This window comes from Leptodactylus fuscus, chromosome 1 (genome assembly GCF_031893055.1).
Source record: "Leptodactylus fuscus isolate aLepFus1 chromosome 1, aLepFus1.hap2, whole genome shotgun sequence".
In the NCBI taxonomy this organism is placed as follows: domain Eukaryota; kingdom Metazoa; phylum Chordata; class Amphibia; order Anura; family Leptodactylidae; genus Leptodactylus; species Leptodactylus fuscus.
Window position 1 is genome coordinate 337822357 of NC_134265.1, and position 18179 is coordinate 337840535.

Here is an 18179-nt window from a genome sequence, read left to right on the forward strand (position 1 = left end):
AAAAATAGTAAGCAAGATCAATAAATCTAATGCAAATACTGGGGAAGGGCAGCAAACATTTACATAGTGGATAAGCATCATTACTGCTATAAATCAGGGTCCGTGTTGCCTTGATTAGCCTTGCAGAGTGCATTGGGGGCAGGGAGATTCACTCTTTCGTCTTCCCTGCTGACACTTTGACTATTGGTCACATGACCGACTCCACTCTACTCCATGTAAAAGCAGCAGGTGTAGAGCAGACGTCACAGAGAGCCCGTGTGTCAGGGCTGAGCCAAGATTTTGGGCCTCCATTTCATTCTGCAACTCTCAGGGCAGCGGGGGACCCTCATTTATATGAGTATGAATGAATGTTTATCCAGTGCAGTGAATACATTACTGTACAATATGCCAGTCTTAATGAATCCACCCCAGTGTATTATGGAAAAGAGGATGGAAGATTTCACGGTTATCATTGGACAACAATACCCAACAAGTGATCCCCGCACTGCACCATAGGAATAAATGATAGGATGGTGATAATACTCTAGTACTAGGCACACTTTATCAAACCCACCAGAATGAAAATGTTGAAGTTTTTTCTGTGTATTTTCTTGCAGGGAATAGAAGATCATAACCTCCTAGCAGGACACCTTGCCATGTTCACCAATGACTTCAACCTTGCTCAGGATCTATACTTGGCTTCTAGCAATCCTATTTGTGCCCTTGAGGTGACTTCTTCTTGTTTGATGATGAATCTTCTATATTACAGTGTTCATTGTAGACACTTTATTGTTTGATGTATAGCTTAGACGTTCTTATAATGACAATGGGCATAGACCGTCTCTGTGTACGGATAAATCTTTGCACGTCTATGGTCTTTTTATCGACATACCAACCAGCTCACTTCTGGTCTTATCATGGTGGTCACGTCCAAGCCAAGGAATTCATTACTTTCTCTGACTAACACACAGTTTTCAGCTCTGTGTCAGTCAGAGAATTTGGGTGAGATTAAAGGGGTATTCCTATGACGCTTGTTCACTAACCTGCAGGCTGTTGTGCTCTATTCACTTCCTGCTTTTCTCGGCACATTGGTGGGCGGGGATTCCCTTGCACGAGATTGGTTGTAAATGAATTACTACAGTGTGAAGCTGATGTAGCAGAGCTGGATTTGAGTCAGTTTGCATTACATACAGAGGTAACGGACTCCCTATCTCAGCCCTTATCAGCCAAATTCAATTAAACCAACTGATAAGAGCTCAAATCCCGGAGCTCTCACCTCCCCTATCTGAGAAGCTCCGCTACTTATTAAACACAAACAGCTCAGAGCTGCTCCCAGCCCCTCCCTCCCTCCCCCCTCAGAGCAGGCAGCTACATCACTTGGCAAATGAGCAGATAAGCCCAAGGGCCATAGAAACAAGTGTAAACAATGAAGTGAATAAATTAAGATAGCAGCCAAACAAAGCAGTTTTGATAAAGCAATGCATTTAGGAAAAGTCTTAAATCCACATAAACTAACAGTATAGATAGGATCCTTGTGATGGGACAACCCCTTTAACTAAGACTGACCAGGACAGTTAAGCAGTATGAATATCAGTGGACACTTGGCTGAATATGCCAGGAAAGAAGCTCAAAATGCACATCAGTACAGGCCAGCTATCTGGTATGTATAGGGGCTTGACTCTATCCCAACAGATGTCGGGAGACAGAACAATTGGGCATGTTGAATTTCAGCAGCCTTTTGTTCTCCCTGGACATAAGCTGCCACCAGATGTGTCTGGCCCTGATTTATCCCCCTCTTCCTAATCTCTGCATATGCTACTTGGCTGACCTGGAGTGCACATGTATGGGGAAGTTCAGAGGAATAGCTATTGGACCAAGAGCTATGGACTGTGTGTGGGCATCTTTAAAGGGATTCTACCATTAAAACACTTTTTTTTTTCTGGTTGACACGTAAGAATAGCCTTAAGAAAGGCTATTCTTCTCCTACCTTTAGATGTCTTCTCCGGGCCGCAGTTCGGTATATAATCCGGTTTTCGTCGGTATGCAAATGAGTTCTCTCGCAGCATTGGGGGCGTCCCCAATGCTGCGAGAGAACTCTCTTTCTTGTGGCCTGTGGGCATGCGCAGTCGGCTCTGCCCGAGGCCTAGAAGCTTGACCGCCTGCGCTGGAAGAAGACTCGTGAAGCGGACGTTCCTGAAGAAGGTGGAGGCGGCGCTGGAGAATTCTCTCGCAGCATTGGGGACTCCCCCAGTGCTGCAAGAGAATTCATTTGCATACTGATGAAAGCCGGATTATATACCGAACGGAGACATCTAAAGGTAGGAGAAGAATAGCCTTTTTTAAGGCTATTCCAATGTGATAGGTAGAAAAAAATTGAGTATAAATGATAGGATCCTTTTAATGAACTCTTCTTGTCAAAGAGATGTAGTGATGCAGAGTTTGATGAGACATGGTGGATCAAGCACTATATACCCACCGGGTATACATTGAGAACATAGCAGGATATACCTGGAGGGCGGCATTCATAGCAGAAACACTTGTTACAATATCCTTACATGGTGGCGGTTGATATAAAATCACTGCTTGCATATAACATTCTCATTCTGCTCAGGTCAGAAGAGATTTACAGCACTGGGATAGCGCTCTGCAGCTGGCAAAACGTCTGGCGCCCAACCAGATACCATTTATATCAAAGGAGTATGCCATCCAGCTCGAGTTCACGTGAGTTTTGTGTAGTTTTTCATTTTTTTATGTCTGCATTATAAAGTTTTAGTATTGAAAGAGAACAGATAGTGAAATCTTTACCTTGTTTCTCCTGCAGGGGTGACTACGTCAATGCTCTGGCCCATTATGAGAAAGGAATGACTGGAGACAGCATGGTATGGATTGTGAGAATATGGATCGTATATGAACCTTCCTCAGGCACAACATTTTTATTCATTGTTGAAGTGACATACCCATCCAGGAAAATTGTAATTTCTAACTGAAGTCTATTTTACAACACGATCAGGAGCACGATGAAACTTGTCTTGCTGGAGTGGCTCGAATGTCTATCCGTATGGGAGATATCCGGCGCGGGGTTAATCAGGCTCTCAAACACCCCAGTAGACTGCTGAAGAAGGACTGTGGGGCCATTCTAGAGAGCATGAAGGTACATGGGTATGACATTAACCTGGGAAATGGGGATATTAGATGGATATATGACATTAGCCTGTGATATGAGGATATTAGATGGCTATATAACATTGTCCTGTGATATGAGGATATTAGATGGATATATGACATCGGCCTGTGATATGGGGATATTAGATGGCTATATGACATTGTCCTGTGATATGAGGATATTAGATGGCTATATAACATTGTCCTGTGATATGAGGATATTAGATGGATATATGACATCGGCCTGTGATATGGGGATATTAGATGGCTATATAACATTGTCCTGTGATATGGAGATATTAGATGGATATATAACATTGTCCTGTGATATGGGGATATTAGATGGCTATATAACATTGTCCTGTGATATGGGGATATTAGATGGATATATAACATTGTCCTGTGATATGAGGATATTAGATGGATATATAACATTGTCCTGTGATATGAGGATATTAGATGGCTATATGCTATTGTCCTGTGATATGAGGATATTAGATGGCTATATGCTATTGTCCTGTGATATGAGGATATTAGATGGATATATGACATTGTCCTGTGATATGAGGATATTAGATGGCTATATGCTATTGTCCTGTGATATGAGGATATTAGATGGATATATGACATTGTCCTGTGATATGGGGATATTAGATGGATATATGACATTGTCCTGTGATATGGGGATATTAGATGGATATATGACATTGTCCTGTGATATGAGGATATTAGATGGCTATATGCTATTGTCCTGTGATATGAGGATATTAGATGGCTATATGACATTGTCCTGTGATATGGGGATATTAGATGGATATATGCTATTGTCCTGTGATATGAGGATATTAGATGGATATATGACATTGTCCTGTGATATGGAGATATTAGATGGATATATGACATTGTCCTGTGATATGAGGATATTAGATGGATATATGACATTGTCCTGTGATATGAGGATATTAGATGGATATATGACATTGTCCTGTGATATGGGGATATTAGATGGATATATGACATTGTCCTGTGATATGAGGATATTAGATGGATATATGACATTGTCCTGTGATATGAGCATTGTCACCATATTTTTCTTATTTGTTCCTATTGCAGCAATTCTCAGAAGCCGCTCAGCTATACGAGAAGGGGCAGTACTATGATAAGGCGGCTTCTGTGTACATCCGATGTAAGAACTGGTAAGAAATCCGAGTCCTTCCCTTATAATTCCTATGTACCTACTTATGTTTTGCTTTTATTTATACCTTTTTTCCCATTGTTTTTTCCTTTTCCATACTCCATTATATTTTTGTTCAGGGCGAAGGTTGGCGAACTGCTTCCTAATGTGTCCTCTCCTAAGATCCACCTGCAGTATGCCAAGGCTAAGGAGGCAGATGGCAAGTGAGTATGTCAGTAAGGCTTGCATGGGGTTGTCTGTTCATATGGATGATCCCCTAATATGTAAAGGGTACCTCCGATTATGTTGTGGATCACATCTTTTTTCCTGCTGGAAAGTTGAAAGAAATGGCAGGAGCGTGGCCGATCCAGTAGTCTAGGGAGCGCTCAATGCTGAAAACACTTTCAGCATCAGATTAGACTTTTTGGTTTCTTGGCCACATCTCCCTCCGCTGCACTTATACTTCTGGTGGGAGACGTGTTCAGCGACATAACCGGAGGTCCCCTTTTATTGCAAGTAATTCTGACTAACTAGAAATGAAATGCAAGCAAGCTGACATCTTCACTTCTGCCTTGTAGATATAAGGAGGCTGCTTTGGCTTATGAGAATGCAAAGGACTGGGATAATGTCATCCGGATCTACCTGGACCACTTGAACAATCCTGAGAAAGCAGTTGGCATTGTGAAAGAGACCCAGTCATTGGAGGGGGCAAAGATGGTAGCGAGGTAATATGTGTTCACCATCATATATTATCAGTCGGGCAGACTTTGGCGCCTACAGTTTTTAATCTTTTGTGTCTGTATTTTATTTTACTTCTTAGATTCTTCCTCCGTCTTGGCGACTATGGTTCAGCAATTCAGTTCTTAGTATTGTCCAAGTGCAACAATGAAGCCTTCCAGCTGGCCCAGCAGCACAACCAGATGGAAATCTACGCTGATGTGATAGGTACGGCCTTGTGCCTTACGTCATATAGGTCTTGTCTGTCACTTTGCATGCTAACAGGTGGAGATTTGCTTCAATGTAAAGTGGACACTATATATTCTGCTGTCATATGAATATCTTATGCTCATATAATACTCCATGATATATTCTATATTGTGATTACCTTTACATAGCGAGGGCTCATAAATAGAGATGAGCAAACACTGTTCAGATCAGCCGATCCAAACAGCATTCACCCATAGAAATGAATGGAAGCACCTGTGACACCGGCCGGCTGCCGGCAAAGTCAGCGTCACAGGTGCTTCCATTCATTTCTATGGGTGAATGCTGTTTGGATCGGCTGATCCGAACAGTGTTCGCTCATCTCTACTCATAAACAATATTAAAAGAATTTGTCCAACAAACAAGACATATTTCTATCTACAACATAGATGATGACACCAAGTTCAGAGTCCTCCAGTCTGAAAGGAACACGTATTGTCTTTCCATTCAAGTATGGGACTATGTTTTGCAGTCCCATAGAGTTAAATGGAGCTGCAGCCAAAGGACTCATGACCCCATTTTCAAGATTGGAGGGACCCCCAGCGATCAGACCATTATCCCCTATCCTGTGAGGAGGAGGTTATCTTGTTTGTGGGACAGCCCCTATAGACATTCTTTGTTACCTGTGTAAGGCCTCATATGTTAGACAAATAATTCTTATCATTATATGATGTCTTTAGAGCTGCATGTAAAATAAAAATGTACCTGTCTGGTTGCCGTAGGGTCTGAGAACACCAGTAATGAAGATTATCAGAGTATTGCACTTTACTTTGAGGGAGAGAAGAAGCATTTTCAAGCTGGGAAGTTTTTCTTGCTTTGTGGTCAACATGCGAGGGTAAGTGAAAGCAATACCTATATGACATGTTTCCTATGTACACAAACTATTAAATGGGCTTTCACTTTCAGAACCCCCAGTCCTGCGCTCTAGCATCATGTCCCTCATTCCATCCCGTGCTCGCACTGGCTTGTTCGGAAGTGAAGCAGCTTCAGCTATTCACTAGCCTCAATGGTGACATGTTAGGTACCGGTGACATCAATGTCAATATATGACTAGTATGCAACACTGGACAACTGAACTGCTTCCCTTCTGGCCCATACAGTGTGGGCGTGGAATCAAATGGGGGACACAATATCAGAGTAGAGCATCTGGATCAGGTCAGTATTTCTTCTTTTCCAGTATTGCCTGTATTGGGACATTCTGTATATTACTATTACGGCTGGTCATAAACTAGCCGCAATGGTAATATAGCAATGACAGGCCTGGGAGCCTTCAGTTGGCTCCCGGCTGTCACCTGAACAGGTCGGCTCCTGCGATATTGCCACTCAGGAGCCGGCCTGCTGGCTTCCTGCAGGGCAGGAGCATAGCAATGTCGCAGGCCCCGGCACATGTGCCGACGTCTAACCCTCCCCGGCATCTGCCTCTCTATTACAGCAGATGCCGGGTCTGTATTGGCGGCCACATTCGGACTATAAGACGCACCCTTCTTTTCCCCAAAAATTTGCAGTGTAAAAACAGTCTGTGGTTAGTTCAGGTCAAGATTATTCCCACACACCAGGGTATACAGTATATACCAGCGGTGACAAGCTAGAGCATTGAGAGCAGGCTGAGAGGAAGAAAATGCTCAGTGAGCTCTGAACTTGCAGTTCCGCAAGCAGACACTTGGCGATTGTGATATTAATACAACTTATTACAAATTCTATTTTCTATTTTATTTTTTTATTTTTTTTAGGCTTTGAAACACTTTTTAAAGTGTTCAACTTCTGAAGAAAATGCAGCCATAGAAATGGCAATAGAAACGGTAAGAAGATGCCTATTATCTGCTCCAGTTCTGCTTTCTTTAGCTACATATTGGGTTTATTATATGTATTGATATATGTCTTCCTGAACAGGTGGGCCAGGCCAAAGATGAGATGCTGACCAATCAGCTGATAGACTATCTAATGGGCGAAAGTGACGGCATGCCTAAGGTTTATCTACTCCACCATTGTTAATGGCTGAACATCAGTGTTACATATTAGCACTGTATATATTTGACATTGTATATTTTATCTTTGTAGGATGCAAAATATTTATTCCGCTTGTATATGGCTCTAAAGCAATACAGAGAAGCAGCTCGCACAGCCATCATCATAGCCAGGGAGGAGCAGTCCGCAGGTCACTATAGAATTAATATAAGATAAGATAATCCTTTAATAGTCCTACAATGGGGAAATTTCAGTGATACAGTTTCATAGATGGTACAGTAGTATATAACAAGAGAGAAACACATACAAGCTTTGCCACCCAAAGCACCTTTATATACTGTATGAGAAGAAGGACACAATGTGCCATATAGTATATGGCCAGTGTACAATACACTTTAGTCTATGTGCACAATCCTGTATGCGTTGGGATAGATGTAGCTGTACAATGTATCCTATAAGCTGTGTATGGGAAGTTGGTTCCATTGGCCGCTATTTTAGGTTTAAGGCCACCATTAGTTGTATGGCATTACCTCTTTTTAAGACTTGTGTTGTAAAAAAAAAAAAAAAAAAAAAAAGTATTCATCCTCCACCATATTTCTCTTTTAATGAAAAGGTAATTATCGAAACGCACATGACGTGCTCTTCAGTATGTATATGGAACTGAAAACACAGAAGATCAAGATACCGTCAGAAATGGCTACGAACCTTATGATCCTTCACAGCTACATCTTAGTAAAGGTAGTCATATTTGCATATTTTTACCCAGAATCCCTAGTGGAGCAGGAATGACTTGTAAGTCTCCGTACTGCTTATGTAGGCACACACTCTCCCTGATGTGTACGATTGTCCCCTGACCCTGGTCTATAGTCTCTCACTCTGCCAAATCAGTATCCCTGCGCTAAGCTGAGGAGGTCCAATAGGCCGAAACAGCGCTGTCCATAGCTGGGAATCTGTTCCTTTTGGGACAGAAATACTGATTTGGCAATTAAATCCACATTATGATTAAAAAGACTTTATAACTGAGTCGTTCATGATGTTAAGGATGCTGCCCTCTATAAGATAAGATAAGATATTCCTTTAATAGTCCCACAATGGGGAAATTTCAGTGATACAGTTTCATAGATGGTACAGTAGTATATAACAAGAGAGAGACACATAGAAGCTCATGGCAGATAGAGAAATCCTAGGAATCATAGGGTGGTGTACAGAGGCACTGTTCTCCTAATTCCATCCTGGAGAATAGATTTGCATATTTTTTACCCATAAAGGTAGTCAGACAATTTGTAGATACAGAATGATAACTAATCTCATATTGAGCAGGTTTCGTGGCATTAGTCAGTCCCATATTATCCCGCATATGCCACCATGTTTTCCTTGAATGAAAAAGGAAAACTATAAGTTTAGCGCCACCTTTTGAAAGGTAGCTCCTTAGAGATCAATGCCTGTTTTACAAGAAACATACTGACATAACTTGGGACTAAAGCCAAACCAGAATATGTCCTCCAAAATAGAAGAGACGGCTGTTTTAGGATTGTCTCCTCCCATCACTGTAAGGCTGAGGTCCCACGTTGCAGAAACGCAGCTTTTTTTGTTGTTGCAGATTTTGCTGTTTTTTTTTTTAGCCAAAACCAGGAGGGGATTGAGCAGAAGGGAGAAGTCTTAAGAACTTCCCATATATTTCTTATTCCTTTTGTAGCCATTCTTGACTTTGGCTCAAAAAACCGCAGCAAAATTTGCAACAAAAAAGCTGCGTTTCTGCAAGGTGGGGCCTCAGCCTAAAGCAGGTACTGGGTAGTTAGGAGAGAGGCGACAGATGTAAGTTAGGGGGGGGGGTCTATGTTTCTTTAAGGAGACTACTGTCTTTGCAGGCCACCTTCTCATGCTTTACACTGGCAAAGTTTCTAGTATTGATGGGCTATACTTAACATGGGTCATTATTTGTTGTGTAGGGGTCCGACATATGTCGTGCAGATCAGCTGAGAACGGCTCTCAGTATATGCCTACGTACTGGGATCTACGCTGCTCTCTTGCCTTACAAACTCTAGTGGTGAGTGTAGGTACTGCAGTGCTGTCCCATAGGGGTCAGTGGTACAGTGCTGAAATCCCTACACTCGCCTCTACAGTTTGTTTGGTGAGTGAGCAAGTACAGGAATATAAACAATACTGGAGCTATGCGGTCTTGGTACAGCTGATCTGCGGGGTGACCAGGTGTCTGATCCCTGCAGATCTAATATTGATGGCTTATAGTAAGGATAGACCATAAATCCTAGAAAGTGGCTAACCAGTTTAAGGAGGTATAGTACCCTACCTCATCCACTTATGGCCACACATGCTTGTATATTATGGCTGCCTTTCCTTAGCGGAAATCACCAGGACACAAGTACAATGTAGAATTCTTATTTTTCTTCACAGATCCACGTTAAGCGTGGAGACCACATGAAGGGGGCCCGTATGCTGATCCGGGTCGCCAATAACATCAGTAAATTTCCATCTCGTAAGTGTGTGACTAGGTCACCTCTGCTTTATTGGCTATCACAGTAGACACTGAACAAGTATTTCACTTTGCCGTATTGCTGCATTTCTATGTAGTCGGCTATTTCTTCCACTTGTCTTGTGTTGTTAGACATAGTCCCGATCCTGACCTCTACGGTTATCGAGTGCCATCGTGCCGGCTTGAAGAACTCCGCGTTTAGTTTTGCAGCCATGCTGATGAGACCGGAATATCGCAACAAAATAGACGCTAAATACAAGAAGAAGATTGAGGCCATGGTTAGGTGAGTTGTGTCCTGTTTTGTAGTTTACACATCTCTATTATAAAAAAACAAAAAAACTTGAGTCTTCAGTAGTTGATACCTTTTATAATGATGACAGATTACGAAAATACGTAAATTACCTGAGGAAGAAGCCAAAAGCTTGTAATCTGTCATCATTATTAGTTAGCCATTAAAAAAAGGTATCACCTACTGAGGACTCAAGTTTTTTGTTTTTATATTTCCTACTCACTGGCTAACATGGTACAAAAACAAACATCTTCCTACATCTCTGTTCTTGTTTATGGACCAGGCGACCAGACACCTCTGAAGTAGAAGAAGAGACCACACCGTGTCCATTCTGTAACTTCAAACTCCCCGAATGTGAACTTCTGTGTCCGGGCTGTAAGAATAACCTACCGTATTGTATAGCAACTGTAAGTACATCAGTATGACACCAGAGTGCGCTGTAGCCATGTCCAGCTTTTATTCTCTTATGTCTGGCATTGGGTAGCATCTTTGTTAAAGGGGTATTCCCATAACTCTTGTTCTGCAGCCTGAAGGCTCTGTGCTCTCTTCACTTCCTGGATTTCTCGCACATTGGTGGGCGGGGTTTCACTTGCTCTGCTATCTGCTATGATCCACAGTATTTAACGCTGATGTGGAAACTGATGTAGCAGAGCTGGATGTGAGTCAGCTTGCATTACATACAGAGGTACCGGACTCCTTATCTCAGCCCTTATCAGCCAAATTCAATTAAACCGGCTGGTAAGTGGAAAAGCTGAAGATAGACAGCACAGTAATCCCGGAGCTCTCACCTCCCCCTCCCCTATATGAGGAGATCTGTTGCTTGTCAGCCCCACCCTTCCCCCCTGAGAGCAGGCAGCTACGTCACTTGGGAAATGAGCAGATAATCCCAAGGGCCAGTGTCAACAATGTGAATAAATTAAGATAGCAGCCAAACAAAGCAGTTTTGATAAAGCAATGTATTTAGGAAAAGTCTTATATCCACATAAACTAGCAGTATAGATAGGATCCTTGTGATGGGACAACCCCTTTAAGGGATACATGAGACTTGCTGCTGTTTTGAAACATGAATTCTTAAAGGGCAAGTTTATGCTTCAATAAAGTTGCACATATGTGAGCTACTCTTTAAAGAAGACCTGTTATCACTCCGAATATCTCTCTTGTAGTACATACTTACTTTCCCCATGAACTTTGGAACATTTTCCAAAGAACAGTGATGTTATTCCTCCTAGAATGACAACTGGATGTTCCTATTCTCCTTGTCAAAGGGACAAGTCATAGTCTGGCACTGGCAGCACCAACTGAACAATGTGAGACTATCCTCAGGATAGGTGATCATGATCAGTATCCGATCTGTGGGGGGGTCTGACCCCCGGAGCAGACAGCGTCCAGCACTGGGACTATACAGGAGGCAAAGTCAGAAGCAGATGGTGGTGCTAGAGTATGTGAGACTATCCTCAGGATAGGTGATCATGATCAGTATCCGATCTGTGTGTGTGTGTGGGGGGGGTCTGATCCTCGGAGCTGGCAGCCTCCAGCACTGGGACTATACAGGGGGCAAAGTCAGAAGCAGATGGCGGTATTCACTATAGAGCGGTGGTGCTGGAGTATGTGAATAGGAGCAGAGCTGCAGAACTCTGGCACCGCCACTGATCAGTAGGAGTCAGTAACATTTGAGTATATTAATCCTACTATTATAAATGTGAAAGTTTGTGTGTTTGGATGTTTGTTCCACTATCACAGCCAAACGCCTGAACAGATTTGGCTGAGATTTTGCACATACCTAGATATTTTGCTAGAAGGAAACATAGGCCACTTTACGAGACACGCACTCCCCCGACAGCGACCGGAGAAACGATACGCTGGTGACGCTGCATGACCTGAGATGACTTCATCACAGGTCTGTCAGCGGCGCTCCCATTGTTGCATGGTAGGCTCTGGGCCGGCAGATGGAGAAGTGGATCGGCCTGATACGTCCAAGGCAGTCTGTGGGCAGGCTGGGCTCCGCTGTACGACCTGGCCAACATGACGGATACTCGCGGCTCCCAAGCACCGCAGCCACCCCGCCTGCTCTGCGTGCCACGACGACTCTATCCACGGCAGCAGCGAGTGTGCAACATGCCGCGGCACTCTGCGCGGAGCAACACGTCCATCAGCTCGGTCGGCTCACTAAGCATACCTGGAGCCTGTAGGGTGCAAGGTAGGGTGAGTCAACCGTCGGGTCGCTGGCAAGGTGTGTCAGGCCCACGGGCAAAACATTGGTGACCCTGGATAGCGCATGGGAGGATGTGCGCAGGCCACAGTTTGGGGGGTACAAGGGGGTGGCCCAGGAACACGAGGCAGGGAGAGCACGGGAGAAAGCTTGCCGTGGGAGCAGAGGTGCAATCACGGGGGAGGATGGGGCTCCCCGGAAAGGGGGGCCCACAGAGGGGTGCAAGCGGCACCGTAATATGGGGGACCCGCGGAAGGTAAGAGGGCGGGGGGGGGGGGACGGGGGCCACAGGAGGAGCAGCGGGGGAGAGAGACCACCACCACAGCGGCGAAAAGGGTCCGCCTTGGCGCATGGTGGAATTTCTCCCCCACCAATACACCAACTGTACGCGTCTCAGCGCCACCACCAACCCGTGGACGAAGTCGTGGGCAGATGCTAGTTTTATATAAAGCTACCTTAAATTTCTAAGACTGTACCCATGTTATGTTTGTACATGTGCCCTTCTATAGGGAGTATAATTCACTATGAAACACCCTGCAAAATTATATATATATATATATATATATATAAAATTATATATCTATTCTATGAACTTAATCTGCATATCTGTATCTTTTACATTCTGACAGGGTCGGCATATGGTGAAAGACGACTGGTGCATCTGTCCACATTGTGAATTCCCAGCCCTAAATTCAGAGTTCAAAACGTAAGGGAAACGTGACCCTATAGAGATCACTATAGAGTCCCATAAGGTTTTTAATTTTTATTTTTCTGCTGCTATTGTGGTACAATAACCTTACGTAGAGACTTCGTCCTCAGCAAGATGACACTTCTCCTGAACAATTCAAGCGAATCAGTAAGCCAAAGCGGAGAATACACATAAAATAGCTGTCCAACAGTAGCTAGTGGACCTCCCCACAATCCTACATACTGAACATCTACCCGACCTCCCCGCAATCCTACATACTGGACCAAACATCTACCCGACCTCCCCACAATCCTACATACTGAACATCTACCCGACCTCCCCACTATCCTACATACTGGACCGAACATCTACCCGACCTCCCCACAATCTCACATACTGGACCAAACATCTACCCGACCTCCCCACAATCCTACATACTGGACCGAACATCTACCCGACCTCCCCACTATCCTACATACTGAACATCTACCCGACCTCCCCACTATCCTACATACTGAACATCTACCCGACCTCCCCACAATCCTACATACTGAACATCTACCCGACCTCCCCACAATCCTACATACTGAACATCTACCCGACCTCCCCACAATCATACATACTGAACATCTACCCGACCTCCCCACAATCCTACATACTGAACATCTACCCGACCTCCCCGCAATCCTACATACTGGACCAAACATCTACCCGACCTCCCCACAATCCTACATACTGAACATCTACCCGACCTCCCCACTATCCTACATACTGGACCAAACATCTACCCGACCTCCCCACAATCTCACATACTGGACCAAACATCTACCCGACCTCCCCACAATCTCACATACTGGACCAAACATCTACCCGACCTCCCCACAATCCTACATACTGGACCGAACATCTACCCGACCTTCCCACTATCCTACATACTGAACATCTACCCGACCTCCCCACTATCCTACATACTGAACATCTCCCCGACCTCCCCGCAATCCTACATACTGAACATCTACCCGACCTCCCCACAATCCTACATACTGGACCGAACATCTACCCAACCTCCCCGCAATCCTACATACTGAACATCTACCCGACCTCCCCGCAATCCTACATACTGGACCGAACATCTACCCGACCTCCCCACTATCCTACATACTGGACCGAACATCTACCCGACCTCCCCACAATCCTACATACTGAACATCTACCCGACCTCCCCGCAATCCTACATACTGGACCGAACATCTACCCGACCTCCCCACTATCCTACATACTGGACCGAACATCTACCCGACCTCCCCACTATCCTACATACTGGACCGAACATCTACCCGACCTCCCCACAATCCTACATACTGGACCAAACATCTACCCGACCTCCCCACAATCTCACATACTGGACCGAACATCTACCCGACCTCCCCACAATCCTACATACTGGACCGAACATCTACCCGACCTCCCCATAATCCTACATACTGGACCGAACATCTACCCGACCTCCCCACAATCTCACATACTGGACCAAACATCTACCCGACCTCCCCACAATCCTACATACTGGACCGAACATCTACCCGACCTCCCCACTATACTACATACTGGACCGAACATCTACCCGACCTCCCCACAATCCTACATACTGGACCAAACATCTACCCGACCTCCCCACAATCTCACATACTGGACCAAACATCTACCCGACCTCCCCACAATCTCACATACTGGACCAAACATCTACCCGACCTCCCCACAATCCTACATACTGGACCGAACATCTACCCGACCTCCCCACAATCTCACATACTGGACCGAACATCTATCCGACCTCCCCACAATCCTACATACTGGACCGAACATCTACCCGACCTCCCCACAATCCTACATACTGGACCGAACATCTACCCGACCTCCCCACAATCTCACATACTGGACCGAACATCTACCCGACCTCCCCACAATCCTACATACTGGACCGAACATCTACCCGACCTCCCCACTATCCTACATACTGGACCGAACATCTACCCGACCTCCCCACAATCTCACATACTGGACCGAACATCTACCCGACCTCCCCACAATCCTACATACTGGACCGAACATCTACCCGACCTCCCCACAATCTCACATACTGGACCGAACATCTACCCGACCTCCCCACAATCCTACATACTGGACCGAACATCTACCCGACCTCCCCACTATCCTACATACTGGACCGAACATCTACCCGACCTCCCCACAATCTCACATACTGGACCGAACATCTACCCGACCTCCCCACAATCCTACATACTGGACCGAACATCTACCCGACCTCCCCACAATCCTACATACTGGACCGAACATCTACCCGACCTCCCCACAATCTCACATACTGGACCAAACATCTACCCGACCTCCCCACAATCTCACATACTGGACCAAACATCTACCCGACCTCCCCACAATCTCACATACTGGACCAAACATCTACCCGACCTCCCCACAATCTCACATACTGCACCAAACATCTACCCGACCTCCCCACAATCCTACATACTGGACCAAACATCTACCCGACCTCCCCACAATCCTACATACTGAACATCTAAAAAAGATGCGGGTCCGCAACACTGAGGTACGTATAAAATAAGTTTTATTCCATCAGATTAAAAAATAGGTCGGAGTGACCATCCAGACAGAGAGCTGGTTACATAGACAAGTGCAAAAAGACTAGAAAAAGTGAAGAAACAACATGCTGCCACAGGTCTAACTTTCTTCACTTTTTCTAGTCTTTTTGCACTTGTCTATGTAACCAGCTCTCTGTCTGGATGGTCACTCCGACCTATTTTTTAATCTGATGGAATAAAACTTATTTTATACGTACCTCAGTGTTGCGGACCCGCATCTTTTTTGCATGTCATTGGAAACACTGCTCCGTGGAGTCGGGAGGAAGGGTCGTGCACCTAAGTAACGCTATATGGACTTAACGGACATTTCTTCTGAAGGGTGAGCTTACCTTGACAATTTTTTGTTTCGAATTATACTGAACATCTACCCGACCTCCCCGCAATCCTACATACTGGACCGAACATCTCCCCGACCTCCCCGCAATCCTACATACTGAACATCTACCCGACCTCCCCACTATCCTACATACTGAACATCTACCCGACCTCCCCACTATCCTACATACTGAACATCTACCCAACCTCCCCACAATCCTACATACTGAACATCTCCCCGACCTCCCCACAATCCTACATACTGAACATCTACCCGACCTCCCCACAATCCTACATACTGGACCGAACATCTACCCGACCTCCCCACAATCCTACATACTGGACCAAACATCTACCCGACCTCCCCACAATCCTACATACTGGACCGAACATCTACCCGACCTCCCCACAATCTCACATACTGGACCGAACATCTACCCGACCTCCCCACAATCCTACATACTGGACCAAACATCTACCCGACCTCCCCACAATCTCACATACTGGACCAAACATCTACCCGACCTCCCCACAATCCTACATACTGGACCGAACATCTACCCGACCTCCCCACAATCTCACATACTGGACCAAACATCTACCCGACCTCCCCACAATCTCACATACTGGACCAAACATCTACCCAACCTCCCCACAATCTCACATACTGGACCAAACATCTACCCGACCTCCCCACAATCTCACATACTGCACCAAACATCTACCCGACCTCCCCACAATCCTACATACTGGACCGAACATCTACCCGACCTCCCCACTATCCTACATACTGGACCGAACATCTACCCGACCTCCCCACAATCCTACATACTGGACCGAACATCTACCCGACCTCCCCACTATCCTACATACTGGACCGAACATCTACCCGACCTCCCCACAATCTCACATACTGGACCGAACATCTACCCGACCTCCCCACAATCCTACATACTGGACCAAACATCTACCCGACCTCCCCACAATCTCACATACTGGACCAAACATCTACCCGACCTCCCCACAATCCTACATACTGGACCGAACATCTACCCGACCTCCCCACAATCTCACATACTGGACCAAACATCTACCCGACCTCCCCACAATCTCACATACTGGACCAAACATCTACCCGACCTCCCCACAATCTCACATACTGGACCAAACATCTACCCGACCTCCCCACAATCTCACATACTGCACCAAACATCTACCCGACCTCCCCACAATCCTACATACTGGACCAAACATCTACCCGACCTCCCCACAATCCTACATACTGAACATCTAAAAAAGATGCGGGTCCGCAACACTGAGGTACGTATAAAATAAGTTTTATTCCATCAGATTAAAAAATAGGTCGGAGTGACCATCCAGACAGAGAGCTGGTTACATAGACAAGTGCAAAAAGACTAGAAAAAGTGAAGAAACAACATGCTGCCACAGGTCTAACTTTCTTCACTTTTTCTAGTCTTTTTGCACTTGTCTATGTAACCAGCTCTCTGTCTGGATGGTCACTCCGACCTATTTTTTAATCTGATGGAATAAAACTTATTTTATACGTACCTCAGTGTTGCGGACCCGCATCTTTTTTGCATGTCATTGGAAACACTGCTCCATGGAGTCGGGAGGAAGGGTCGTGCACCTAGGTAACGCTATATGGACTTAACGGACATTTCTTCTGAAGGGTGAGCTTACCTTGACAATTTTTTGTTTCGAATTATACTGAACATCTACCCGACCTCCCCACAATCCTACATACTGGACCAAACATCTCCCCGACCTCCCCACAATCCTACATACTGGACCAAACATCTCCCCGACCTCCCCGCAATCCTACATACTGAACATCTACCCGACCTCTGCACAATCCTACATACTGGACCGAACATCTACCCGACCTCCCCACTATCCTACATACTGGACCGAACATCTACCCAACCTCCCCGCAATCCTACATACTGAACATCTACCCGACCTCCCCGCAATCCTACATACTGGACCGAACATCTACCCAACCTCCCCGCAATCCTACATACTGAACATCTACCCGACCTCCCCGCAATCCTACATACTGGACCGAACATCTACCCGACCTCCCCGCAATCCTACATACTGGACCGAACATCTACCCGACCTCCCCACAATCTCACATACTGGACCAAACATCTACCCGACCTCCCCACAATCCTACATACTGGACCGAACATCTACCCGACCTCCCCACTATCCTACATAC

The 18179-nt window shown here is 45.4% G+C and overlaps 1 protein-coding gene across 1 annotated transcript in view; it reads left to right on the forward strand.

Moving 5' to 3' along the window:
• WDR19 (WD repeat domain 19) overlaps positions 1–18179 on the forward strand; it is a 47672-nt gene that overhangs the window by 22699 nt on the left and 6794 nt on the right. The window contains exons 19-35 of the mRNA XM_075261319.1: positions 597–707; positions 2591–2700; positions 2801–2858; positions 2990–3130; positions 4255–4337; positions 4456–4539; positions 4894–5040; positions 5136–5260; positions 6022–6134; positions 7030–7098; positions 7190–7267; positions 7358–7454; positions 7878–8002; positions 9677–9758; positions 9888–10038; positions 10328–10451; positions 12883–12959. Coding sequence (XP_075117420.1) covers positions 597–707; positions 2591–2700; positions 2801–2858; positions 2990–3130; positions 4255–4337; positions 4456–4539; positions 4894–5040; positions 5136–5260; positions 6022–6134; positions 7030–7098; positions 7190–7267; positions 7358–7454; positions 7878–8002; positions 9677–9758; positions 9888–10038; positions 10328–10451; positions 12883–12959 — 1775 coding nt within the window. The remainder of the gene's footprint in view (positions 1–596; positions 708–2590; positions 2701–2800; positions 2859–2989; positions 3131–4254; positions 4338–4455; positions 4540–4893; positions 5041–5135; positions 5261–6021; positions 6135–7029; positions 7099–7189; positions 7268–7357; positions 7455–7877; positions 8003–9676; positions 9759–9887; positions 10039–10327; positions 10452–12882; positions 12960–18179) is intronic.